The sequence below is a fragment of the Seriola lalandi genome, unplaced genomic scaffold (genome assembly GCF_002814215.2).
Source record: "Seriola lalandi dorsalis isolate HSWRI2012SDOR001 ecotype SW California unplaced genomic scaffold, Sedor1 jcf7180002054549, whole genome shotgun sequence".
Taxonomy (NCBI): Eukaryota; Metazoa; Chordata; class Actinopteri; order Carangiformes; family Carangidae; genus Seriola; species Seriola lalandi.
Window position 1 is genome coordinate 175,584 of NW_019525102.1, and position 27,817 is coordinate 203,400.

A 27,817-nucleotide genomic window follows, 5' to 3' on the forward strand; every position below is an offset into this window, starting at 1 on the left:
ATTGTTGTTTATTGTTCATGGTAGCTGATTTCTTGTTGGGAAAAGGAGGTTAGTTTTGTTTTTGTTTTGTTTTTTGTTTTTTTGCTCAGTAGATCAGTAGAAAGCGATGTATCCGTCCCGCTGACATCATGTCTGTTGATATGGAAGCTGCAATAGCACTGGCTAGGAGCAGTTTACTTTTTTTTATATTGATCGAATAAATATGTTGATTCAAGATTTGTTATTTCTGTAAGATGACTTACAACAACTTGTACAGCTGTGTCAATCTCATCCATCCTTCTCACCAGCCTTCTGTTGCTAGGTATCTAGCTAGCTGTCCACATTAGGGGCTGCAGGTCAGAGGACTGGAACCAAAGAAGCACTTGAGCAGGACTGTCACTTACTCTTGTGCAAAACAAACCCAGTAACCCTGATTAAAGGTCTTTTCTCTTTAACGTCGATGCAATCTTAAGATGACTGGCGCAACAGCACACAGACTGAATTCTTACTGAAATTCTATCTACTGAAATGCTTTGAAGTTGAAGCACTCTGAGTGGGTGTGCTGGAAATGAAACTGGTGGGCAACATCTCGCTTTAAAACACACTCCTACCTGAGGACACAATAACTCTGGTCTTTCACAGCCACTCACGTGTGAGGGATCACACACACATACACACACACACACACACACACACACAAGCATATCTACTCACGCATATCTACTGTACATACACACAGGGAGGTTTAAACAAGCAGACAAGTGAGTCAGGCTATTAATGAAACCTACGCAAGAAGGGAAGTTGAATGCATTTAAATAAACTGAAAACTTCAGCTAAATATTTTGCATTTTGAAAACATTCATGAGGTAAAGCATTTCTCTCCAGACTGAATATGTGTGTTGTGTGTAAGCATTCAAATGTGTGCAAGCTTCTTTCAACCCAAAGAAGGCTGTCGTGGAGCATGTTTTTAGGATAAAATAAATTATATTATACCAACAACTTTTCTATAAATGCCACAGTGTAGTAGAGCAGATTTTCATTACCAAGTTAAACATCATGTAACACAGCAGATGTGCAGATGTGCAGATGTTGCTCTATTCACATCATCACCTAAAGCGAGTGTTTGGCTCTGGGCAGCAGCTTACAGTCTACTTATGAAAAGTCTGTTTCCTCTGCAGTCCTGATTGTTACCATGACGACACACGCAGCGAGAGGAGGAGTGAAGAGTGCTAACCTCGTTATGGGACCCTCCCCCTCAGGCCCTTTCCTCAAGTTCAGCAAACACTGCTGGGAAATGAGGCTAAAACTCTTCTTCTTCTTCTTAACATCAGCAGAAGTAGAAGAAGTGCAAGAACAGGTATTGCCTCCACTTATCAAAGCATTCACTCCTATTCTGTAAAGCTGTGTGAAAGGAAAGCATACACTCACTAATGAACATTTGTTTTGTTTCGTTTTTTTTAACCCTTACAAAAACTGACGTATAAAACTGACAAAATCTGACAAAACCACAACTTGTTGTCTTACACTGCTGGTATATACAAAAAAGAAGCTTTTTTTGTCAAAATACAATCTAGTTTTATTGAACTTCTATGGCTCAATGAAATAGAGGTCAACATACACATGGAAATATAATTTAACATGTAAAATAGGCAATACAATGGCTGGGAGAGGAAAAAGGTCTTTAACATTAATCAAATTAGCTCATACAGTACAATTTGATCTTAATTGAGAAACAAACATTTCTCTACAGGGATGCAAGCAACTTCAGTGTGGTGTTAAAAAAAATTATAATCATGGCTTTGAAAGCATTCGAAAACAAGGTAACGTCAAACGTACAGTACAGAGAAGCCACGGCAAAATGGCTTTTTCCAGTTATTTCAGCTTGAAATTAGCAGCATGACCGATTGTCAAGCTCACTTTTCGTCTTAAATAATAATTCATAAACATAGACATGACATGGATGTTATTAAACACGATAGTAATGTTTCAAATGCAAGACTGTGAAATACTTTAAAGTGTTTAAATTGCTTTAACATAATTAAGTTTCACTAAAGCTCGTTTTATTTTGAGGTCAGCTTATTTTACTAAAAACATACAAGTGTAGCCAGGAGAAGAAGAAGAAGAAGAAGATGGAGAAGACGGAGAAAAGAAGAAGCAGAAGAAGAAGAAGAAGTAGGATCCACCTGTTTCTAAATCAGTCTGCAACAAGTAAAACACTACATGTAATCCCTCCATTAAAATAACAGATGTACTGCAGATCATACATGGCGGGAGCTATATCAGATCTCTCCTGCTATTGCTTTTTAAATTGGGTCATGCTCTATTTTAGAACCATAAGTCCCTGCATTCATAAAGTATATTCATCAGAGAGAAAAGGGGCCAAGAAGGTGACGACAATGCCAAGGACATAGTAGACGTTCTTTGACAGCAGTTGGGATGCCGCGGTAGGAGCAGAGGTATTGCATAGTTCAGCAGCATCGTCTTTTACATGTTTTCCTTTTTCCTTTTTTGAATGTACCTGCGCAGCCCTGAAACACACCCCCCCCCCGACATATCGCCCCTGTGGCTCGTTAGAATAAGGAGCGAGAGGAGAGGTCTATTTTTACAAATGAGGGGGTGAGGAAGTGAGACGGAAGGTGAGATTGTATGAGGCAGAAGCAAGCGCAGAGTTTATGTTGTTTTCATCAGTGACCAGACTCCGGATGTAAATGCACAGACAGTGGTTTTAACAGGTGCAGCATGAAAAATTGTAATATTTGAACCTGTGTCTTTGTGGTTTTAATGGAGCCCAAAGGCCAACAATGTCCCCCCAAAAACAAGATGTTTAAAATCCTTCCAAAAATGTATTTTTAATATTTTCTGGAAGGGAAAAAAAACCATCAGAATTAAAGATTTCTAAAATATTAGTTTGTTTAAAAGACCCAATACATATTTCTTTCCAGTTTGTGCTATCCACTACATTTCAGGAGTTGGTGGAACTTTGTGTAGTTGTTGGAATGAACCTATTGATGTACAGAAATGTCGGGTCAAGCGCTGGCCCACGGTAGGAGGAAAGACACGATAACAATGACGAGGGAGAGGGAGAGGGGCAGCGAGAGGAGGAGGATAAGAGGAAAAGAGAGGGACGACGGCCACAGAGACATCAGCTTGGAGCCTCGGGGCAGCTCGACTGGACTCGTCTGCCTCTCCGTGGTTGGCCGGCAGATGATCAGCGGCCTGACCTGTGATATGCTCTCCTGGAAGACAGGAAGGAGGAGAAATGTAGGTCTTTGAATTCACATATTCTTCATTTTCTCTCATGCAAATAATAATAAAATCCCCTGTCTTATGTACAGTCTTGTATTTGGTTCACTTAGGTTTATATTAGGGCCCACCGATTCATATTTCAATCCATAAACTGAGCCTTTAAAGGTGCTGTGTGGAGTTTTCTTGTGAACAAACAAAAGTTAAGTTTACATTTAGTGTTTCCTCACCAGAATGCCTTGTGTGCAGCCTTGAGGTTTAACAAACATGTTAAATGAATTTCCTTCCCCTTGAAACATTTGCATTCGTTGGCGCATTGCTACATGTCTTGGCACATCACTGCCACCCACTGTTGATCCGAGTGAAGAAGCAGCAGCACCGTGTATTACATCACTAACAGGATAAAAATAAAAAGGTGACCCACTCATAAAAACACTGCTCTATAGCACTCCCAGTGGTAAAAAAAAAGACTCTCCTGTTTTTATTGGTTCCAATTATCCAACATGAGACCTTTATTGCATGTTATCCCACTTGTTCTCTTACATTTCCTGTCCGATTCTGATGCAATTATGCCCATAAGCATATATTTAGAAAAAATTTTATTGGTAAAGACATGGTTAGCAAACTCAGAATTTATAGCAATATAGGAACTAAACACAAGAGAGTATTAAAACCCTGTATATCAACACATGCACCACTTAAATACAAATTACACTTCATTGAAAGCAGTAATACCCAACCGTTTCTCCCTACTGTATGCCTTTCTTCTTCTTCTTGTTAAGACAGATTTCGCTTTCCCTCCAACACCCGTATCAACACAATCATTTCAATTAACCAAATAAATAATATCTGTGGATTTAAACTAGCAACAATGAGCTTTTTCTCAAGCCTGTGTGTTTTGTTGAAATGGCGGTACAGCACAACTAATCCGACTTCACATTACTGTGTTGTGTTTTCTTTTTTTTTTTACCTCCAGTATGGTTCTGCTGTGTGCTCTGTCAGGACTGAGCCTGAGGTTCCAGCGATGGGATCTGTGACTCCTCCCACCATCGTCTTCACTCTCTGTGGTGTCTTGCCGCGCTACCCGTGGACGCTTGCGTCTCCGCGAGCTGATTCGCTGGAGAGATCCTGGCTCCTGGAGTCTGAACCAATCAGGTAAACGGCACAAGGTTAGACACTTACAAAGGGAAGAAGTACAAGCAAAGGTAGACTGTGTGTGAATGTGAGTGTGAGTGCACATCAAACCTGCAATCTGTATCCTCTATATCAGCATCTGCATCACTCTCCCCCTGAGGGTCAGATAATACACACTCCTCCTGCAGAGGAATAAAACGTATAAAAGACACAATATGTAATTAAAAACAAAAATGTGTATGCATAAAGACAAATATACAGATAATATGCTTGAAGCTGTTACATTAAGACAAACATTTTCCATTTGAGAAAAAGCTGAAAGCCCTTTTCAACACAGCCTCCGCATCCACTCTAGAAGGGATTTTATTTTGCAGTTGTTGGATGAAACACCTAACAGCCCCGGTGAATCATCAGCGACCGCCACTATTTGTAAACCGAAAACAACACTTGACGATGGCATTTTGTCTGTGGGACTGTTCTTCATGCGTCACTTTTTATTACCACCATCATTATTATTATCATGCATGAATCAGCTAACACATCTACACATGACTAATGAGCTCAAAAGGCTTTTAATCTGGTGGTTGTTCCTCATCTCCTGATTTTACTTGATGGCTAACATGCAAATATAAAGACTGGCAGCTAATTGATATGTACTGCGTAGATACTTAACCTGGTTCCAAAGCTGCTCTCTAATTCACTATTCTCCACATAAAATTGTCTGGACACATTTACTGATATTGATTTAAATCAAAAATGTATTTCGTTTTGTTAAATATCCATGACTGCTTGCGTTTCGATTGCATTTGAGAAGTTTGGCTTAAATGAAGAAGGTAAAAGAAAAAGAAAACACATGTTTACACTCCTCAAAATATGGTATTATTAATAATCAGGTATAATTTTGTTAGTGGTTGTTTTTAAATTTAAGCTACTGAAAATCCACATTACAAATATAGTGTAATAATATCCCTATCGGTTTTGGGCTTCTGTACATGTATTAGTAGCAACCTAGAAACAGCCTTATAAGACTGCCAGCTACCTGCCAAAGTAAAGACCGCACACATATGAAAACAAGGTGTTGCATTTGCAGACACATGCAGACGAGACTCTTCAGTGTCTGAAGTAGTTATACTGTGTGCACACATGGGCTCACACTCACACTTTACCTCTGTGCCGTATCCCTCAGAGTACCTGGTTAACATTACTCTGTTTTTTCCACAGTGTTCACACAGCAGTGTGTCCTGAGAACAAGAGAGAACGAGAAGAGAGCGGAGACTGACTGACTGATTGACTTCAACAGATACGAACTGACACCTGTGAAACAGTTCCTTTAAAATATACAGTAAAAGATGAAAAAAAAACAAAGAGGGAGAGAGAGAGAGAGCAACAGAGAGAGAGAGAGGGGTCGGCAGGAAGTTAAAGCCATGTATTTAGAGCACAATTACAGATGAAGTAACACTTTGTGATCTGAGCAGGTTGAGCGATGGCCGCAGACACTTAAGTGGGAAGACTGAGCACTCACCGGCGTAGGCGTGTGTGCTTCTGAATAAAGTGTACAGGGACCGGCCTCGCACAGACACACTTCATCTACCTCTCCACAGCTCGCCCCCATCTGAGACAGAAGAGACAAAGACAGACAGGATAAACAACTGTGATCTGTAAGTTGACTTACTGTATTTGAGGCTTGTTGTTCCTTTTATCGTGACGCTTTGACGGACACGAGTTTATACAAAGCGTGACAGTTACCATGTAGAATGGACTTGAAGATAAGCAGTTGTTAAATATCGCCAGCTTAAGTTTTAATATCCTGAATCCCTGTCAGTGGCTCAGTGATGAGATTTCTGGATTTCAACCTTTCCCACCTACTCGCATTTTAAACTGCTCAAAAGTGGAGGACGGCTGACTGGCAGCGTCAGATATTTGAGTTATGAGTCCTGATGAATCCATGTGATTCAGACAAAGAAGAAAATAACATCAGAGCTATATTTACAGTATGTGTTCCATTACCTTATTATTGATTACTCAGTTGGATATACAGTATAGTTTCATCACTGCTGTAGACTATTCATTGTTACATTGTCAATTGGCAATGTAGCGATGTGATACTAAGTGCGCTTTAATGTCTCATTCTGATTCGTGAGCTCTATACTGTGACGCTAACAGGTAGGCCTATAAATAAACAGCCTCACCTCACAGTCATTGTCAGACGTCTCTCCGGAGGAAAAGAGGCCGTGTGAGTCAGATTCCCTCCGCAGCATGACCTCTGACCTGGCTCACACACTCACATAGACCTGTTGGCACACATGCACAGCACACAATCTGGTTAAATAACTTAGAAATAAATAAAGGGTTCTTCTGTCTTAACAGTGTGGTGCTCTCTGAAATTTTCAGTTTATTGATTTTCATTTATTGTATCATGGTGATTTGACGACATCCTTCTGTCCAAATTAATGACGCCAAGCAAGTTGTAATTTAAAAAAACTTTAAAAAATATGGAATTGTTTTAGGGGAGTTTTGCAGTTTTGCCAGATGTAAATCATAATAGTTAACTCCATTAAACATCAATGTGATTATTTTACATGTGATTTTGCCTACATCTGCCTTATCATGATATATGTCGATATCAGAAAAATATGCAATACAACTTTTCTAATATGGCACCCTTTATAAATAAAGGGCTTTAGATAAGCTAAAGACATTATTAAAGAGCAATAATAAGGAATAAGGAAGCAATTCATTACAACTTATAAACCCTTTAGAGAAGATGTCCTATTGAAAAGTGGTTACAAATAGTATTGGGATATAGATTTTTTTCCATATTGCCGAGCCCTGTTGACTGTAAGTACATACTCTTAAGTGTAATTAAATATATAATAAAATCATTTAAAAAATATAGTCTTTGTTTTTTTGCTATGAACAGTATGTTCCATAACTGTCAGCTAGTCAGTGAAGCCACCACTGATTTAAACGCTGAATATAGATTTTGATGATAAATATACAAGTACAAAATTGTTTAAATAGTCTATGGACTTTCAGGATGCCTGTTTTATTCAAGTTTAAAGTAACTGAGTCATAGCCTATTTTAGAGTCTTTATGTTCCATTGATAATATATAGGCTTAATATTCCTACAATTTCCATAGTAATGCATTTTTTTTCTAAAGTGTGGAGGATTAAAATAATAGCTGGACCAATAATAAAGTATATTTTTTTCCTTACAGTGAATCAGTGAGGAAACGAGTGTTGCCAAAAGAAAAAAAAAGTGTACACATGGAGCTGTGTAAAGCTGAGGGGTCTGCTACCAGAGATTTGTCATTACAGCACTTCACTGTAACATCTGTTCAGCAGTGTCCGCACTCCCATTACGTAATAGCCTACGACAGTGAATGTTGGTGCCGGACAACTTTTCACATAAAGATGAGAGGGGAAAAGATGCTGTCAACATTAAGAGATTGTGATGTTGAAACATAAAATGATTTTTCATACAGACAATTATGGGAAAACGTAAATAATTCTGTAATTATGATAATAAAGAAATAACAGAGTGACCGATCTTACCTCAAACGCATCCTGTCCGGGAACATGGAATAAACCCATAAAAAGATGAATGGAGTTTTGTATTTAGAGAATGAGCAGGAGAACGCGGCGATGCTTCTCATTGTGGCGCGGGGAAGCCATGAGCTCGCGCTGCTGGTGGATGTTTGACATTGTGGCGAATCCTCTGTGTGATGTCAGCCCCAGCGATGACAGGCAGCTACAGCCCGGGAAGCGCGCGCTCACCGGGAAACCGAATGTTCCCAAAACAACGCGGGAGCGCGACAAGCGGCAGGAGGGACTTCCGTTCAAGACCTTCTAAATAAAAGCAATAGAGAGGAACATGAAGGGCTTGTAGGCCTATATGCGCACACATATACAACCCCTGTAATGTTTCTCTCAAATAAATAAATACATAAAAACAAAAACCTAAAAACATTAATTATAATATTAACACGTGTATAAGTAATGATGAACGAATAAAAATAAATGACTAGATAACAGGGTATATGCATAGAAATAACTCTGTTCAGTTCTTTTCATATTCAGGGGCTTTTAACACCAAAACAATACAATCTAAGTTGAAATGAATTTAATAAAATCAAAATCACAGTTTGAGCACAGTTTATACATACATGTATTGTATCTGTTTCTTTGATAGTTTTAGAAAATAATGGATGCAGAAAAGGTCAATTAATCCAGTTCATGTTTGTATTCTCCAGAATGTCTTCTGGAGATATATTCATATATTCACATTCATATTCATACATATATATTCATATCCATCTATATTTGTTTAAGATGCTATTGGGCTGATAAACATGTGTCATGGGTAAGTGTTTGTGACCTTCATACAGTAGTGTGTATAATGAACATACTAAGTAGGTTTTTCATAGACAGTGCCAGTTAAATGTCAGTTAAAGGGGTGATAACTAAAACTCCAACCTGTATAAGATCCTGGGAAAAAAATTGAGCTTGCTGGGCCCCTGCCAACCACCATTTCTCCCACTTTGTGTGCAATGTGTGCAATTTTTAAATGATGGAATATTAGCCGAGAGCCTGAAGGGCCTCGAGATTACAGAAATCAGGACCCAATCACGGGTGCTGAGACCTATGGTTGCTGCTCTGGTGAATATTCCCAAATTTTCGATTAGCTCAAATAAGTTGATATGCCATAGGCCTGAAGTTTTCAAGAGCCCTGGGGTTCTTCATACCCTTTTAGAAAAGACAGACTTCTTGTTTATCTTATTTAATCTTTATTCTTTATATATCATTGTACCTATGGCTGGATTCTCACCCTATATTATAATCTGCAAGTGGTTTTGTGAACCCACCAATGATCAGGTGTAAAGAAGGCATCCCACGCTCAGACGATCGAAATCATGACTGCCAATGCATTGTTGCAGTGAATGTGTGGTGCATAGCAGTGTGGTACACCGGTATGTAATTGTCTTTGAGGAAATTATATGTTTAGTTGCCTAGAAGAAAATTATGCACATTCACAGGCAAAACTGTTGCATCATAATAAGTCATAATTTGTATTAGCGTCATTAAATATCTAAAAAAGTCATCTGATTATTATGCCCTAACCCACCTGAATCTTACAAAAATGCCTGTGTGCCAGTGTAAAATTGATCCCTTTTGTTAGAAGGATTTAAAAGTATTAAACTCTCAGTTCAAAATGACCTTTACATGATGAAATTCAAGGTCTGGTTCCTGAGCCTGACAATTAAAAACCGTTAATATTCTCCAAGCAAACTGGAAGTGATTACACATAATGTTTTCCCTGATCTTAATCTTGTGCCGTCAAGGCCCTGAGAGAGTTGAGATACATTCATTAGTCGCGGTGGGACAGACAGAGAAACGGTTGAAAAGAGATGCACACATTTGTATATTCAACCACACACACACAAACAGAAACTTGGAAGTTCCAGGGCAGTTTCATCAAAGGAAAACACCCGGATATTGTGTGTTCCCATGGGGGAATCTGTCTGTTTCACATGATCTGCACCACACCATCATCAAAATATTGTGACTAGTAGTTGGATCTTGGTCAAATCCATTTCAATCATCATTTTCAAGTATTTGACGACATTGATTTTAAAAACGCCTATTACTATAGTACAGTTGTGACCTGATTTTTTGAGGTTAAAGAAGTATAAAGAGTGACTATTAAGAAATAAGATGCTTAAAAAGAGCATGTTGTCTTTCATAGCTCTGGAAAACTGTTGGTAAATAACTATGAAAAAGAGCCTAAGCTTTCCAAATCGAGCTCATTTTGGCCTAAATGTCCCATGAGCCCCACTGCCGCCTCAAAACAGCAGGGCCACTGAACGAGATAAAGTGTAATTATGGGAGACCTAATGGCCGAGGGCGGGATCCTCATTAAGGCTGCATGTCGACCATGCAAATGACCCGTGTGAGTATGTACTGCACCATCAGTAATGTGGCAGACACTGCATCAACTTTATAGACCCTTCAGGATTGATAGATATTTTCTCAGATTGTTTTTGATTATAATTCGTTTCAACCAGTTATGCTGCAATGTTTTTGCACTTGTGTGCTCTCACGCTAATGTTCAAGCAGAGAATACTTCTTCCTTTTAAGATGTTGTTCAGCACAGCTGTCCATAATCTTTCTCTGTGCTGTGTAATGAGCTCTTTTAGAATCGTAAAAATTCACAAACACACACACACCGAAACGTTATAACATGTCTCATCAAGGCAGCTTTGGTGATTGCAGTCACTATATGCTGAAATGACATCCACAGTGTTGCATGTAACAAAAAAAGAAAAAAGGATGCAGGGCAAAATAGTCAATCATGCTCTTTTATGCACTCACAAGGGAGAAAGGGGGGGGGCAGAAGAGGAGGGAAGTAACAGATCTTCAGAGGGAGATTGAGAGGTTTGTGTATACACAAGTAGCAATACAAACAGGAGATGAAGGCTCGATAAGGAAATTAAGGGAAAGGGTGCAACTCAAATAAACCAAAACTGATGCACCAACGGACCAATGCACCTCTCTCCCTCTCTCGTTTGCTCTTGGAAACTCACTGTCACTTACAGAAAGAGAGAGAGAGAGAGAGAGGGAGAGAGAGAGAGGAGGATATGAAAGTCAAGGGATAGCTGCAGAGGCACGTCATTTGGATATTCTGGAAGCTCTGCAGAAAAGCGTTCCCTGCATTTCTTTTTTTTTTTTTTTTCAGCAGAATTGGATGCAGGACTAAACACAACCCTTCAAAACACACATAAAGTGTTTCTCTTTGACTGAGGTCGCAGGTCTCTGGCACACAAGCGGGAGAAGAACAGTCAACCTCTGGATCAAACACGACTCCTCATTTTTTGATTTCAGGGACAAAACACTGCACCCAAGACAATTGCAGGTTACGGTGAAGTGAGAACACACAGTGGTGGTTCGAAGATTGTGATTTGGTTGTGTGAGTTATGTGCTTCTGTGGTGAACAAGTGAGACGGAGCATCCACAGACACTCAGAGGGATATACAGAGTCTGTGAGCTCAGTGAGAGGAGGAAAAAAGGAACGACGCAAGTCTCCTTCTGATCTGAATTACGTTTTTCTACCATGAAGAAGAGGTGCAGTTTTTGGATAACCTTCTTTGTCTTGGTAATTCTATTGAATATCAACAAAACTTTCTTTTGAGTCACAGACATCACTGAAGGACCAATGAAGGAGTCAGATAAAAACAAGGATAACCCCCTGACATGGGACTTTGACCGGCCCTGGGGTTCACTCCTCCAACCTGCTGCACGTCTTTGTCTCAACACCTTGGATTTCTCCGACCTCTGGGATGAGGAAGACAGTACAGAGGACGAGGGAACCAATTCAATCAATGAATCATCAACATGTCTCCAAGCCCCTCCAGCACCCCCTCCTCTTCCTCCTCCTCTTCCTCCTCCTCCTCCTCCTCTTGCGCCGGCTTTGCCTTCGGCCTCCCTTAAAGGTAAAAACATTAAATGTCACACCTTAAAGCTCCACTGGAGGGAACTGCAGAGTTTGGGTCCCCTTCCTCGGATGACCCGCTTTGGGACTCAGACTATTTGGGCCGGCCTTGAGCCGGTCCATTTGGATACAAACCGACTGGAGTACCTGTTTGAGTCTAAGGGCAGTAGCACCTGCTTTAATGTGGCTTCTGCGCGACAGGTAGGCAACCACAGTTTTATCACATTCGGTCAATTTGTGTGGTTCTCTAGTTTTTCTTCAAATGTAAACCTTTGGGGAAGTGGTGGCAAAGTCATTTAATTGAACTTTGTCAAATTACGACAAAAGATGCAGGAATGAAGGAGTTGAAACCACATTTTAAACCATATGAAATCTCTTGCATTTTTAGGGATTCATCTTTATTAACTACTAGGGCCTGAATACATGAATGTAGTCGCAGAAGATTTTACCTATCTGACCTTAAAACACTTGCTCAGCAGGCTAAAAGCAATCCTAAAATGCACTTACAAATATACTTTTAGTACTAGAAACTGTTTCATATAATCCTCTGTATCTCAACACAGAAGCAGCCATCAGTCTCAGTGCTGGGGATGAAGCGAAGTAACATCATAACCATTGCACTGAGCAGCCTGCCACCTCCCCGCCTCCTCCCCCCTGCTATATACAGCATGGACAGCAGCGTGCTGGACAGAGAGGACGTTCAGGTACAGTAGAGGTCACGTCCTCCAGAATTTGAGCGTCAGCATTTCATTAACCTCTAAAGTTTGCTTTTGTTGGCTATAGGCAGTGGGAGAGCAGAGACAGCAGAGAGTCCCATTCGACCTAATCTCTTTTCACATTCCTTCTAAATCAGAGGCTTCAAGCATTGATCCCAACAGAAGAGGAACTATGTCTGATCAAGGATGCCAAGGCCCAGAACCCCCACTCTCATCTGGCCCAGGCCGAGCTCTGCCTCCTCACTTTAGGGGAAATCTCTCACCTGAGCTCCAGGCTTCAGCTGTGGGCCTTCGCTCTGGACTACGACTCCTTAGAGAGGGTAAGTACAATAAACATGCAACGGCATGAGATGGAAAATCATTTTTTTGCACTTAAATTGTATTTAAAAATATGTCCTAAAAAAAGAATATAGGTAGTTAGCATGACCATTTTCTTGACCACCATGGTGCCTCCCACAAAAGCTCATCAAAAAACCCACCATCACAGTATTGTTTGATTGGCAAGTAGCCTAATCCCTATAGGAGGGAAGTAGAAAAACACCACCTCAATCTGATTTCCTATCACCAAAAATGTCACCAAACTGAAAATAAAACATAGATTTGGCTCATCTAGTCAGTACATTGTCCTCTAAATGTGTCCCTCCTCTTAAAAGGAAATTGCTGAGCCTCTCTTCCATCTGAAGCTGGCCATGGAACAGCTAGCAGCCAGCCAGACCTTTAGATGTATCCTGGCAACAGTGTTAGCGATCGGTAACTTCCTGAATGGATGCAAGGTGGGTGCAGTACAATCCTAAACTTTTATGCTATCAATCCTTAATGCAGTTTGCAGTGTTAGTGAGTCTTTTTTCCCCCCACACTTTAATATTCCAAGGCCCGGGGTTTTGAGCTGAGTTACCTGGGCAAGCTGTCCCAGGTGAGGGATACACACTCCCGCCAGCCCCTGCTGCACCACGTCTGTGTCCTACTGCTGCAGCTCTACCCACAATCCTCTGATCTCTACTCTGACATCAGTGCTGTTACTAAAGCTGGCAAGGTGTGTTGTTGCATCTATGCGTATGTGTGTGTGTTTCCTGAGTGTGTATGTTATGCTTTCATTTGAGCATGATATGACAAAAACCTTGAGATTCTAAACCAAGTAAAAACTGGAACAAAAATAAATATAATCTTATTTCAAACAGACAATCAAAAATGTTAATATATTCAAAATTAAGTAGTAATCCACTGTGACGCCACTTCAAAATGCACAAACTTCTTTTTTCTCATTTTTGCAGTGTGATTACTCCCAAGTCCAGTCCAACCTTTCTCAGCTAGAGGCCCTGTGCAAAGCATCGTGGGAGCAGCTGAAGGCACTGGATAAGGCTGAGGAGAAGAGGAAAGGAGGAAAGGGGGAGAAGAAGAGGGGAGGGGGAGGAGATGAGTCCCTGGCCCCAGACGGTTCACTCCGTCACCAGCTGCCGAAGATTTTGAAAGAGTTTGAGGAGAGGCTTAAGGTCCTAAGAGCTGTCCATCGTCGGGTTATCAACAGGTTATTTAATACAACAAATAAAACCAAAATGGCTTCCCAAATTTTAAATTGTTAACATTAAGATATTCCTAAAACTTTCTGTTTGCTCTTCATTTTTGATTCTCCAGGTTCCACTCTTTCCTCTTATTCCTCGGCTACTCCCGAGCTATGGTGAGAGACACAAAAGCAGAGGACTTCTGTAAAACCATCAGTAACTTTTCTCTGGAGTACAGGACCACACGGCAAGGCATCCTGCTGCAGAGAGAGCGGGAACGACAAAAAAGTGGAACGGAAAGCCCGGGCCCCAACACTCCCATAGGCAGGAGGAAACGTCTTCAAACTCCCACACAGGTTTTCATTTAAAGATGCTTTTACATACAACTACACAAGTATGATTCTGCACAAAATTAAGGGACAGAGTTACATATCATAGTATCACTCAGATTTTAACTGAATACCTGCTGATTCACCAGGAGAGTGACAGGAGTGAGGAGCAGTGTAAGCTGGAGGAGGTGCTGAGAACACCCGAGTCCACCTTGAGGCTGGATGCAACACTGCCTCGAAACCGCAGGAGGACGTCTGACATACAAGGTGCCTTATGTGATAAACACATTGTTGAAGCCCAAACTGCTTCTCTTGATCTATGTTTCTTAATCCCTTTATCTATCAAATGTGTTACACTGAAACCATATTTGTTTACTTCTCAGGTTCATTCTCTCAGAAGTTGAAGTGGTGAATCTGTGGGGATACTTTCAAAAGCCATTCCATCCCTGAGTCACTTGTATATTAGGAAGAAACTGTGACATTGTTACAGACAGTTCGGCTGTTTTGCTGAGCGATATGGAAATGGACAGGTGCCTTACATATCATGTGCCATTCAATTTTTAATTATGCTTTTGTTTAAAAGTGAAGATGCATTAAAATCTGTTTTGATAGCAAATATATCAAACTCCTATAAGCATGTGTGTGTGTGCGCGCGTGTGTGTGTGCTTTAATAAAAGACAACAAAATGAAATGTAAAAATGTGTAAAAAAATAAATGATGATGATGATGATGATGTCCTCTTTAGAATTCTAACATTAAGTTACACTGTATTCTGAATTCTTACATTATGTTAAAAGCTGTTACATTGTATCACATTACATTCTATTCTTCGCAACATTCTATTCCACCTTACTTTGTATTCTAGAATGCATAACTATTGTAGCAGTGAGGGTCAGTTTGTGACATCACTCACTATGTCTCTTTTCTCCAACAGCTGTTGCTCACGCGCGCGCGCCGAAGCACGCGCTTGGTTACAGCGCGTGGACATCTCGCTCCCAGACAGAGCAAACAGCTGCACGCTATAGCTGGGTCTGCTTATGTGTAAAATCTCTAAGTCTGTGGAAAATAATGGAAACTTTCCAAATCCGTAAAATAAAGAGTGTAACGAGAGTATGTGGATCTCGCGCCCGGACATTAGCAGTCTTTGAGTTAAGCTATAATGATTAAGTGCAATGAAAATCAGGCGTGTACACTGTACGGCTGTCGTCATTCATGAGCCGAACTGGCACGCGTATCAACCAATCTTTAAAGTGTGCCTTCACACGGGGGCGGTTTCAATGTCCAATCATAGACTGGGATGCAGCAGTAGGCGTGACCCTTCTGCTGCGTGTGGTGTCGACGCCATTTCATATCCACTGGTTTCAAGGTGATACAATCAGCCTGCAGAGCCCTAAGCGGATCGTTACCCTCTCAAGTAAAAACAGCGTTGACTTTTACTCATTTTTAGTAGTAAGCTCCTGGTGAGTATTTTTAACCGAGAGATTTTTTTCTTATTTTTTTTTAAATTTTTTTTCAGACTTTCAACCGTCTTTGGGACTTTTTGTTTTTATTTTTAATGCATTTTTCCTGGCTGGTATTCCTGAGACTGTGTTGGTTTTATAGTGGCGTACATTTTGTGATGGCAGTATGAGCTGCGCAGAAACTAGTTTTAAGTAGCTTCCACAGCAAGATTTTTGCCTTTATTTTTCGAATAAGACATTTTAAAACCTCCATTTTTCAGGGCTGCTGTGTTACCTTATTGTTTATCTGATTGTGGTCGTATTTTCGCGGAGAGAAAGATGGAAGACTATTCCAGTCTTTTCTGGACAGTGTTCAAAACGGGTCTCCCTTTTTCTGGAAATATGTTTTTAAAACGCTTTTTATTCCCCTCCTGTGTTTTGCCCCCACCTGTAACTTGATTTGCAGTGGTTGACATTGACTCTTAAGACTTGTTTTTCCTGTTTTCTCTGTGATTTTGGCAGTGCTGAGACAGTATATTTTCTGCAGCAAATCTCTGAGGAATGATGTAATTTTTCAGGCAAGATGTTTTTCCCCAAGGAGAAGTGGGTGCGTTTTTTACGGAACATTAACACAACGGTGTTTTGATGTACTGTGCAGTCATGTACCTGGGAATTCTGTAGCATTGGTTCGACATAACTTGTGCATTTAGTAATTCTGGTACAATCATTAAAGTTTATTTGCATATTGAGAAACCTATTCATTCAGTAGCAGTTTATTCTGCATTGTGGAGCTGCTTAGACCCGGGAGGAGGGCCTACAGAGGGGCCTGCAATGAGCTGTAGTCAGGCCAACACCTCAAAATTGCTCTGATCCTTTCTTGAATTTTAGTGCTTTCTGACTGATCAGTTGTATTCATGTCTGTAAAAAGCTCCTAATCTAATCTGCCACAAAGTTTTCAGTGGGAAGGCAGGGTAGACTTCCAGTTGATGATGGCCCCCCCAAACTGTAAGTTCCCTGTTTTACCCCCTACTGTACCTCCCCCCCCCCACACACACCTCTGTGTGGTAAACCCTACACCGTCCTCTGGAAGTGTTGAAGTGTCCTTGAGCAGGAGTCCCTCCAGGCTCCAGGGGCGCTGTTCTGCAGCCGACCCTTTACTCTGGCCTGTCACAAGGAGGGCAGGCAGGAGGAAAGAGTGGGCTGGCCACCTATTCCCCCAGACTGATGCTCTGCTGTGCACTGACACCAATGTCTGATAGTCTTCTGCTTATACTGTTTAATTTCAGTTTTCATATCTGTAGAGGTCAGAGACAAATAAGCAGGTAGAGGTTTATAGACAAACTCTTGATACTTACATCCATTCCATTTGTTCCTCTTGCTTAACTATTTGAATGGGTATTCGAGCCCCTAGCAGTGCTATACAATATCAACTGAGCTGGCAAAAGACACGGCATTAGTGGTTTCATTTTTAAAAGTAAAACCAAATTTGTAGTTTAAATATCAATAACTAAATAATCAAATAGTAATAACTATCAGTTCTAGCATTAGAGGTAAAACAAACCAGTACAAGAATAGTATGATACAATGTGACCACCAACCGTTAATTATTCATTTAGTTTTAAGTGTTTGTTCCCCGAAACACTTATAACTTCAGTGTTGAAAACATTCTTATTTATTAACTTTTACTTTTTTTTAATCGGTTGGGCCAAACAAAAAACGATTTCATTTTATTTCATCAGTTTGTAAATTCAATTTCAAACAATTTTTCTATTCTTTTACTGTTTGAGTTGAAAATGAATAAACATTTTAGCGATGTGAAGTAGACCCTGCCAAAATAAGATCTGACCTATAACTCGATACTTAGCAGTGATTTCTTAGAGAGCAGGTCATAGTGGGAGTGTGCTAGGGGATTTATAATTGGGAAGTCTTTCGTTTTTTTTACTTAGTTTTCATACTTTGCCCTCCCAGTTCCTCCCCTGCTTGTTGTAATAACAGTCCTAGTTCATTTTAGAAGGGTTTCTTTTCTAATATTACCTTTTTGTTTCCCCCTGTTTAGTTTTTGAAGCCACTTTTTTGAACAGCGGCAAATCGTAAGTTGGTCTCAACCTTTTTTTGGTTTATTTTTCACCTCAACTTTTGCATCATCTTTTTTTTTTTTTTTTTTTTAATAGTCCACCTCTGTTTTCACCCCTTTGTGATTTAGCCCATTTCTCCCCCTTTGGATTTCATAGAGCAAGTAGCATGTAGTGTTTTTTTTTTTTTTTTTTTCATTTTTATTTATTTATTTTATTTTATTTATTGTGCTGTGAAACTAGAAAATCAACTGCTTCATTTTCAGACTGTTTGGCACTAGTGGCCTCTTGTATGAACTTCCAAACATGTTCCTGATTTTATGATTATTAAAAACATAACGTTCATTATTGATTATTAGAGGCCTGATTTGTAGCTAATTGCTGAACAACCTGAGCGTTCTCCTGCGCACAGTCCTTGGATGAAGGACTGACACTGACAAAGGCAAAAAGTCCAGATTTTTTTTTTCTTTTTTTTCTGCCTTTGCTTTGCAATATGATTTATTTATTTTTGTTTCTTTTGTGAGTGTGCATGTCATTTGATGGAGTCAGATCTGGTCCATTACTCACATGAAAACAATGTTACCTGCACTTTAAGAGGCGTTGCTCTCTATTATAACAGTAATGCCACTATTATTACAACCTGTAGTAAGTTTGTGCCCATTAAATCAGCATGCCTACTGAATACCATTCATTACTAACTTACTCAGTAATCACTAATAAGAATATTTAGTGATGATGTGTATCCCTTTATGAAATGCAAACAAGTTTTTTGTTCTTTTGTTCTTTTCACATCCATCTTAGTTACACTGAGATTTTTTTTTACCACTAAGTTTAAGATCATATTCCTATTTGCATCTTTGTCTTCATTTTTACATCTGAAATCTGTATCGAAACATATAGACTAATCTATGCACAGCTGCACACATGTGACACATCTGTTCCCACTGCAAAGGTGCTCTGCCAGTCATTTTATCTTGTCTGTCTTCAAACATGAAGCTGCAGCTGCAGTGTCTTTCACAGTTTAAGCACAGAAAACTGACTTTATCTCACATAACTGATCTGTTGTTATGATCCCACGAGGCAAAATGAAACTAAATTTCCAGTAAAGATCATTATAAGCATCTCACTGTAAGGCCCGGATGAGGCAGAGGATAGGAAATGTTTCTGCTGCTATAAAATGTAAATATCATGACATCGACATCATTTAGCCCCTAACTGAGACTTTACAGTATAACTCTATTCAAAATAATAGCCCTGCTACAAACACCACCTCGGTGAAGCTTATATTGTTCAATTTCTTGAGGTTATTGTTATTCCAGGAAGTTGCCTAAAAAAATGAATAAAAAAAAAAACTCCACAATGAACATGGTGAATGCCAAACTCTTACTAAAGCTGATGCATACTGTCAAGTGGTGCCAAATCATTTCATATAGCACTGAGAGAAGTCCCAAGAAGCTGGGGGCATGTGCCAAACACAGAAAAATGACATTACCTAAACAGCAACTAGTGTTTACAAGTCAATGATAATCAGTGGCTATGGGTTAGCCAGAGTATTAACTGAGCAACTTTATAAACTAGACTAGACTAGCCTCAGAAATGACCAGTCACAGTTCACACCTCTATACAAACAGCATGAGCCTCACCAGTTTTGTTACCCACAGGGATGCTATATATCAGGTGTTACTGTTATCCTCGCCACCCTGTGTGTAAGTGTTCAGTAATACCAGACTCTCAAATTAAAATGTTTTTCTATTACTGCCCAACAGCAACATATCACACGGAGTGTATGTGCATAAAGTCTGGATGTTCCCCCCACATGCCACAATGATTTAGAAACATTTGCTAAGCAGCCTGTGATGGCGCCCCCACCCCCACCCTCTTGCCTCCTGAATACACTCGGCGTTGTAGACACCCTGTCAGCTTGCCAAGCAACAGAAACGTCCCGGCCAAATCATGTAGAGGAGAGCAGAGCATTAAGCTTTTGGCCAGCCATTCTGCTGCAAGCCATGTAATCCCCTGCTAGTTGCTTCTGGCCAGAGAGGGAGAGGCTGCTGCCGGGTTACAGTTTACGCTGCGTTTTTTGGCAGCTGAGACACGGCTTGGTAATGGCCGAGAGGGAATTAGCAACAACACACAAGGTAGACGCACAAAAGGTCAAGGAGAAAAGCAAGTGTTTACCTGTGGTGGGGTTTATGTTTCTTGACACTTCCACAAAGTTAGCAAAAGAAAACAGGGAGGGTGGAACACGAAACAATAAATTGATGGTCATTTATTTGTAATGTCACAGTCACTGGCTTCATTTAACAAATATGCAATAAAAGCGTCCCTGTGTTTGGCACTTGCTGTGATAATCTTGTGAGGCTGCAATGTTACGTAACTTTGCAGTGTTGTAGACTTGACGCAACAGCAATTCAGCGACAGTCTGAGGCCTCTCTGTGCTCGTATTAAAAGCTGACACACTTTACGCTGCTAATTGTATGACACGCTAATGCGATTCGCTCCTGATGCTGCTTTTAGTAATTGCGATTTACAACAAGCGCCGCCTGATTTGCTGTTGCGTCACTCTCGACTGATGTAGAGCAACAAGGAAGAAAAAGTCACGGCGATGAAACACAAACAACAAGATCCAAAAGCAGATCTGTAAAGATTTCCAAGGAGATTCCAAGGAGATCAAAATAAAAAGTGTGTCATCGTACCAGTAGGTTCAGGAACTATTGCATAATATTGATACGAGCCTCCAGGTATACAATGATACCACTGTTGATGTTGTCGTCATGTGACTTCTGCACTCATCAGCACCCATGCAAATGTCATTCACTAAGCAAATCTATATTTAATATTGGCAAAAAAAACAAAACCTGAACATTATAAGCTTCATCCAAGTGGTGCTACTGCAAGGACACTGTTGGTGTTTCTTATTTTCCTAGTTATTACATTTACACATGCTCATGAGTGAATCATTTAAAAATGCACTATTTGTTTTTGTCATAACAATCCACCATTTATCCCACAGGTTTTTATTTTTATTTTTATTTTTTTTTTTTATGGCCACCTCCAATTTTTGAAACATTTTATCTACCACCTCCTGACCTGCAGCCACTCCCCCCAACTTTTAAGCAGCTCTTGGGTTCCCCCAGAAACCCAAGTGTGTCTCCCCACAGTCACTGACTCCATCTCTCATAGTTCCTCGACGACCCTCTTCTCTCCAACAGAGTCAGACAGGCAGGCAGAGCTCCACCGACCCGAGTACAGACACAATGGAGTGAGTGCTGGCAGCTTCATGACCCGATCACACTGTCTATTCTGCTCTCATGTCTGCTCTTAGAGGCTCCTGTCTCCCTTCAGAAAGTGCAAACACTCATTTAGTGTGCGTAAAATATACAGTAGCACCCCCATTGACTGAATCCACCTGCACCGTTAGAGTTAGTGTCGAGTTACTGTACATCTGTGCACATCAACAGCATTTAGTTAATAAAAGGATGAGTGCAAGGTGGTGTTCTGTATTCGTGAGGTGTGTTTGCACAATTAGCTTTGACCTGTCATTAGTGCCTAAATGGTTAGGTGATTAATCGGTAGTTGATCAACAGATAAACTGATTTAAGGAAAAACATTTGCTGGTTCCAGTTTCTTAATTGTGAGGATTTTCTGCTTTTCGCTGTTTTATATCATTGTAAATTGGAGATCTTTGGCTTTTGGGCTGCTAGTCGATATTATTTGCAGCCCTCTTGCACCTCTTAAAGACCCTCTTATCTGGGATACCAGTTTAAATCTTAGGCATAAAAAGTCAAGCTATTACACCATGTGACACTCACACAGTCACAGTATTTAGCGAGAAAAAGGATTTATTTATCTTGGTGCGGAGATAATCCGCACATTAGAGAGTTTCCAAGCATGTGTGTAGCTCTTAAATGTAAAGTAAGAGACAAGAATATAGATATCGCTATGTGCTTATCAACTCATTCTTTTTCTTCTGCCACTTCTTGTCTCCCTAAACATCAATAACCTCCACCTTTTCTGCCCAATCACATGTCTGTTTTCTCCCCTTTCTTCTCCCTTCCCATCCTCCATGCCCACCTCTCTGCACCTGGCTCCTCTCCCTCCTGTCCAGTTGGTCGTCGTCCTCCACCTCCAGCCTGATGGCCAGCAGCAACGTGACCAACAAGACCGACCCCCGCTCCCTCAACTCCCGCGTCTTCATCGGCAACCTCAACACCCTGCTGGTCACCAAGGCCGACGTGGAGGCCATCTTCTCCAAGTACGGCAAGATCGTCGGCTGCTCCGTCCACAAGGGCTACGCCTTTGTGCAGTACGCCAATGAGAGGAACGCCCGGGCCGCCGTGGCCAGCGAGGACGGCCGCATGATCGTGGGACAGGTCCTAGGTGAGGTGGAGGGGGTTATGGGTATGTAGCTTTTGTGACTCAAGATTTACACACCGCTTTTCTATCACACATGCATATCCACGCAAGTGGGGGCAATTGTGGGGTTCAGTATTTTGCCCAAGGGCACTTCAGAATGCAGACTTCATGTCATGATGCTCAGAGCACCAAGTGAGTGCGATTTTGTCCAGGTCAAGGTCAAGGTTGTGTTTATTGTCTCTCCTAAAGGAGTAGTTTGACCTGACCTGGCCAGCATGGCAACATCATGGTAACAACTACAAGTCATTTTTACACTTTGTGCATTTGTACACATTAAAAAAAATATATATATATCACATGTTAATTGGTGGATCAGAGGTGCTTGGCATCACCACCGACTCGCTCTACTTGCCTAAACTTAAACAAATAGTTCCAATATTTTGGTAAATATGCTTATATTTTCTCCTGCCAAGACTTAAATGGAAAGATCGATAGCTCTCTCGTGTCTGTGCAGAAAAACATGAAGTTACAGCAGTGAATAATCATGTTAATTGAATGGAGTGATTTCTTATGCTTGCTTGTTTCTGCTCAAGGTCACAGCAGTGCTGGAGCCACAGCTGAGCCATGTGCTGCCCCCTAGTGCTAAAAAGAGAGATTTAACAACAGCATTTCAGTGGGTTTTTTTTAGAGTGTTTTAAAGGATTATTTTGAGGAGTGAAACTTAAAGAAACTAATAGAGAAAAAAAAAAGCTGTTTCTGGTTCTAAATCTGTTCGATGCTCCAAGTAGATTAAAAATAAACGTGAGCAACTGTCTGATTTGCAATGCCTGTCGTTAGTCTTGCAAAATAACCAAACGTCAGGTGGAGGGGTGGCAGTGATAGAATGTGTTAATTGAAATTTCATAACATGTTTCAGGCTCTTTCTCCCACTCCTGACAACTCTGGCTCCCTCCTTTGACTTCGGTGTCTTTCCACCCGCAGATATCAACCTGGCAGGAGAGCCGAAGCCTCACAGATCCAAGACTGTGAAGCGTTCGGCGGGAGACATGTACAGGTGTGTACACACTGCGCTACACAGGTCAGATGTCGTGTCAGAATGAAGTTGCTGAAGTTAATCTTTCTGCTCCATCCCCGCTCTTTCCACAGTTCGTCTTTCGATTTGGACTATGACTTTCAAAGAGATTACTATGATAGGTAAGGCATCTTTAGAATAATTGCTCATATTTTTATCAATGTATCTATCACCTAACAGCTTATTGTTATAAAGGTTATTGTTCAGACTTAATGTTTAATAATTCTTATGGTTTAGGTGTAAAAAGTGTTGGAAGGGAAAAGACAGTATGGTTCCCACAAATGTAATGTTGAAATTAAGCTTGAATGAACAAATATACAAATGAAAAACAGATACGTAGGTTAATGCAAAACAATTATTTGAGGTCTCCATGTTTTAATTAGCATGTGTTGTCAATAAATCCAAAAAGGGAAAATATCTTGTTGAAACAAAGTTGTTCATAATGAAGGAATATTCTTCTTTGTGGCTCTACCTCAGGATGTACTCCTACCAGTCCCGGGTGCCTCCTCCTCCTCCGCCGCTGTCCCGCGCCGTCATCCCCTCAAAGCGCCCCAGGGTCAGTCTGAGCGGCGGAGGGAGCCGACGAACCAAAGCCAGCTTCTCCTCCTCCTCCAAAAGCAGCCAGAGGAACTCACGTACGAGTAAGTCCCATATTGTCATGTACAAATATGTCGTGGACCCCCCCCCCCATCCCCCATACTGAGTTCTCTGTCAGCGTTCTCATGTCTTGTTCCTGTCTTGTCTCATGTCTGTTCCTGTCTCCACAGTGAAGGTAGACGATCTGCAGACCATCAAGAGAGAGCTCACACAGATCAAACACAAGGTGGACTACCTGCTGGAGAGCTTGGAGCGCATGGAGAAGGACCACGGCAAGAAGTCCGGTGAGCCTGAGATCATAATGATGCCAGAAAATTATATAAACACAAAGATGCTGGATTTTCTTATGAGTGCAGAGGTAAAGATAAATCAGAAAAAAGTTTTGTTAATAAGCTTTGTGGTTACTGTTTGAACAAAGGAAGTAAAATACATCACACTAAATGCCAAATGTATAACAGGAGTTACATTTTTGGATATTTTTCTCACCCTTTTCACAAGTCACAATATCTTCTCTGTGACTCACACCGCTTCATGAGTCATGAAGGGGCATATGCGGATTTCAAAAATATGAATTTCATCCAATAAAACATACTGTATTTATTTATTTTAGATAGACCTACAGGTTTATTGAGATATATAGGAGAAGCATTCACCTACAATATCTTATTTTTCCCACCGTCTACTCAGACATGAAGAGCTCCAAACCAGAGCCCGGTGAAGTGTCCCCGCTCCACTCATCTACCTCCAGCAAGAAGGAGGACAGCCTGAAACGGGACAGAGAGAGCCAGGAGCTGAACGACTCAGAGGACGAGGGAGATCTGCTGGAGGACGAAAATGAGGTGAGGAGTAGGGATGAGGAGATAGAGAGAGAGAGACAGAGAGAGAGAGAGAGGGAAGCAGAGCAGAAGCAGAGCAAGAGCTAAGAAGTCAGTGACTTGTGTTTTGCTTGTCCACTTTTCCTTCTGCGCAGATGAAAAGCAGAGGGAGACACGAGGATGAGGAGGAAGGCGAGCAGGAGGAAGGAGAGGACGACGGTGATAGCGCCAACGGAGACGAGTCATAAACACTACACAGGCAGGCTGACACACATGCACAAAACTATTGTGTGTGATTGTGTTTCCACATCAGACTTGTACACAATGGTCAATGTGCTCATATCTGCTGAATTGACTGGACATTTATATACAGTGTATTGTAGACATTTCCCTCTGTCACATAGATTCACAAAATCATAACTATGTCAAGTTGTTTCCGGATTTAGTAAATAACTTTTCTTTACTTTTTTTCTTCTGTTTTATTTTATTTGAATTTTAACATTTAACATTTTCTGACACTGGATAAAAACAAACTCTGATGTGTTACATTTAGACAAAATGTCAGTTCAGTTAACCTGTTTTACATTTCCAGTATAAACAAATTGAAGGAATGTGAACCAAGCCCGTATCATTTATTGATTTTAGATTAGTGTGTTGAATTGTTACCAAAAACTGAACAAACTATTATTTGGCAGAAGCTGATATTTAAACAAAACTGGAAAAAAAAAATTTGCTCAGGTGCAACGGTTTGATCAAAGCTCAGTCTTGAAAAAAATGTCAAATATATTCCCGATCCAGCTGCTGTACAGCTGCCTCCTAACCAGCAGATGGCAGTGTGTCATAGAGAGAACATAATAACTTATTTCTGTCCTTCACAGAAAATCCTCACCCTCTGCTTGTCAGATAACACGAGCATGTTGAAAATACCATGTCGGACTGCGCAAATGCTCCGACAAAAACCCTCATTACTCTGAAAATACTTTTGTTTGTTGCAGAGGTGTTACGACCTTAATCGACCTTGACTTGTGTAATGCAGTGCTACTCCATGTTTGTCTGTTTCTGTTGATGTTCTGTTTGTCATTCAGCTGCACTGGTGAAAGTGAATAAACATATTTTCCAAGTTGGATCTTGTATGGGATTTTGGTACAACATTCATGGATGTGTTCAGGTGCAGTGAAAAGCTTGTGTGTCATTAAGGTGGAGCTTTATAAAAAAGGTGGTGAGAAATTATGGGTTGTGTAACAGGAGCAGAGTGTGGATGTTGAGTCTGTGTAGCTTTTAAATGCAGAGCAGACAGGTTGAGGCTGGATTGGACATGAAGTATTTTTATTGCCTTGTAAAAAACTCTTGCTGGATCACTTTCTCCCTGCCTTTACATTCACCTAAGCATGTAATATTACTTTTATTTCCTCAAGTTTTTATTAATCTTTAATGGTTTTGTTAATGTAAAAAAAAAAAAAAAAAATTGTAACATCAAAAATTTTCATAGTAATGGATTTTCATTCCTATCATTGTTTCTCTTACTTTGATTGTAGGAATAACCATATTCTAAATTTTGGAACTAAAGTTCCCATAATGCTTTAGAAAATCAAAACAGGAAACACTATGTTGCCATGGATTCAGTGTGTGCTACAAGTGGAACCCTTTATAGTTTAGCTTATATTTGTTTACAGTCTGACAAAGTGGCACCATCAAAAGTACGCGCGAAATAGCTAATAGTATTTCCTGTTCGCAGCGCGCCATTTGATTTACAGACGTATCGCTGGATTATTTTGATACTGAAGAAAAAACGTGATTATTCCTGGGCGAGACGGAGCGCGTTTTTTTTGTGTGATTTCGAACCAGTTTTACGGACGTTTATTCGCGATGGACATCGGATATAACGATGCCCTCGGAAACGGTAAGTCATACCGAATTCAAAAATATGTGTATAGCGTCTGTGTCTTAAGATCTGACTGAGTTATTTCTCAGGAAAGGAATATGCAATTTGACGTAATTTGAGGCAATTGGCTACAAGAGTTTTAAGTACCTTTCACCTCAGCAGTTCAGTTTGCTGCACGTCTTTCCCTCCGTGAAACCCACCCCGTTAAACCTCCTCACAGTTTGTAATTCTCTGTCTCCAAACACAGACCCAGACCAAAACAATCTGCATGACTGAATATCACCCGAGGTAAGTGAGTTACTTCTTAAATCTGACAAAATACACATTGGAAGAGTGAGCGATTCAGTCCACAAGCTAGACATGGAAAGGAAGAATGAAAATAAATCTAAGCGGACAAGCTTGTTAGTCTGCAATTTCATTACCAGTGACCAACTGCATCAATACACAGCTTCCTTATTAATATACATTATCCTGCTGGAGGTCTGCTGAGGCCTTGGAGCTCGGTAATGAATGCAAGTACAAAGAGCTGGCAGGACTAAAGAGGAATGCAAAGAGAAGAGAGGGATAACTAATCAATAAGCAGCAGTCTTCATGGTGAACTGTGATTAAGGAGGGGACGACAGACAGGCAGAGGGGCATGGATGATAATGAGAGTATGGATGGATGGCTGAACAGGCCGCAGAAGACGGGAGACAGATGGAAGAAAAGCTGACAGATGGAGAGATGACAGGAAGAGCGGAAAAGATTTTGTGGTGTGCACTGGAGGGGATGAAGAATGTGTGGCAGTTAAAGTGAGTGATTGCAGCACAAGTACCTTTAGTTAAAACATCGTCTGAGCGCTGGTGGTTCTTACGCAACAGCTTCACTGGAAGAACATCTTTTATTGCCTTCTTAGAAAATACTGGAAATGTGTGCATTTTGAGCTTATCAGACCTGCTTCCCTTTATTTTATTAGCATCACATTTGAGGTTTTCACTGATAGATTCCACGCCTCCAAGAGACTGTGTGGATAGGCATGCTTTTTGATTATCAAATGAACATCAAGCCACATTCCACAACAGGCCTGAAACACTACCGTTCTTATTCTCTGCAATGAATGACAGCATTTTCAAGGGAGCCATAAAACTCCCTGCGGAAGTCGGGACAATGAGTCGCTTTCTCATTTCTAACACAGATCATATAAGTGGTGTGAAT

At 40.6% G+C, this 27,817-nt stretch overlaps 3 protein-coding genes across 4 annotated transcripts; 2 read left to right on the plus strand and 1 right to left on the minus strand.

Annotated features, from left to right (window-relative positions):
- Window positions 1-1,641: 1,641 nt before the first annotated feature.
- LOC111661671 (uncharacterized) lies at window positions 1,642-8,107 on the minus strand. The gene is made up of 7 exons (XM_023415323.2): window positions 7,913-8,107; window positions 6,546-6,647; window positions 5,879-5,968; window positions 5,523-5,597; window positions 4,468-4,538; window positions 4,193-4,364; window positions 1,642-3,215 (listed from the first exon to the last, which is right to left on the minus strand). The coding sequence occupies exons 2-7, from the start codon at window positions 6,612-6,614 to the stop codon at window positions 3,006-3,008; spliced, it is 687 nt and encodes a 228-aa protein (XP_023271091.1). The 5' UTR covers window positions 6,615-6,647; window positions 7,913-8,107; the 3' UTR covers window positions 1,642-3,005.
- A 2,807-nt stretch (window positions 8,108-10,914) lies between these two features.
- LOC111661710 (FH1/FH2 domain-containing protein 1) lies at window positions 10,915-15,120 on the plus strand. The gene is made up of 9 exons (XM_023415367.2): window positions 10,915-12,047; window positions 12,410-12,550; window positions 12,700-12,882; window positions 13,216-13,335; window positions 13,434-13,595; window positions 13,834-14,087; window positions 14,195-14,417; window positions 14,540-14,657; window positions 14,774-15,120. Exons 1-9 carry the CDS (start codon window positions 11,571-11,573, stop codon window positions 14,800-14,802), a joined length of 1,707 nt encoding a protein of 568 aa, XP_023271135.2. The 5' UTR covers window positions 10,915-11,570; the 3' UTR covers window positions 14,803-15,120.
- Window positions 15,121-16,728: 1,608 nt separating this feature from the next.
- Window positions 16,729-25,865, plus strand: hnrnpcb (heterogeneous nuclear ribonucleoprotein C b). 2 transcript variants are annotated; one of them, XM_087176361.1, is made up of 9 exons: window positions 16,729-17,919; window positions 20,915-21,163; window positions 22,010-22,302; window positions 23,239-23,311; window positions 23,404-23,451; window positions 23,807-23,970; window positions 24,097-24,210; window positions 24,614-24,765; window positions 24,897-25,865. In XM_087176361.1, the coding sequence occupies exons 2-9, from the start codon at window positions 21,159-21,161 to the stop codon at window positions 24,987-24,989; spliced, it is 942 nt and encodes a 313-aa protein (XP_087032487.1). In that variant the 5' UTR covers window positions 16,729-17,919; window positions 20,915-21,158; the 3' UTR covers window positions 24,990-25,865. The 2 variants fall into 2 exon arrangements, with proteins under 2 accessions (XP_087032487.1, XP_087032488.1); XM_087176362.1 differs by having other exon boundaries at window positions 22,010-22,281.
- Window positions 25,866-27,817: the final 1,952 nt, after the last annotated feature.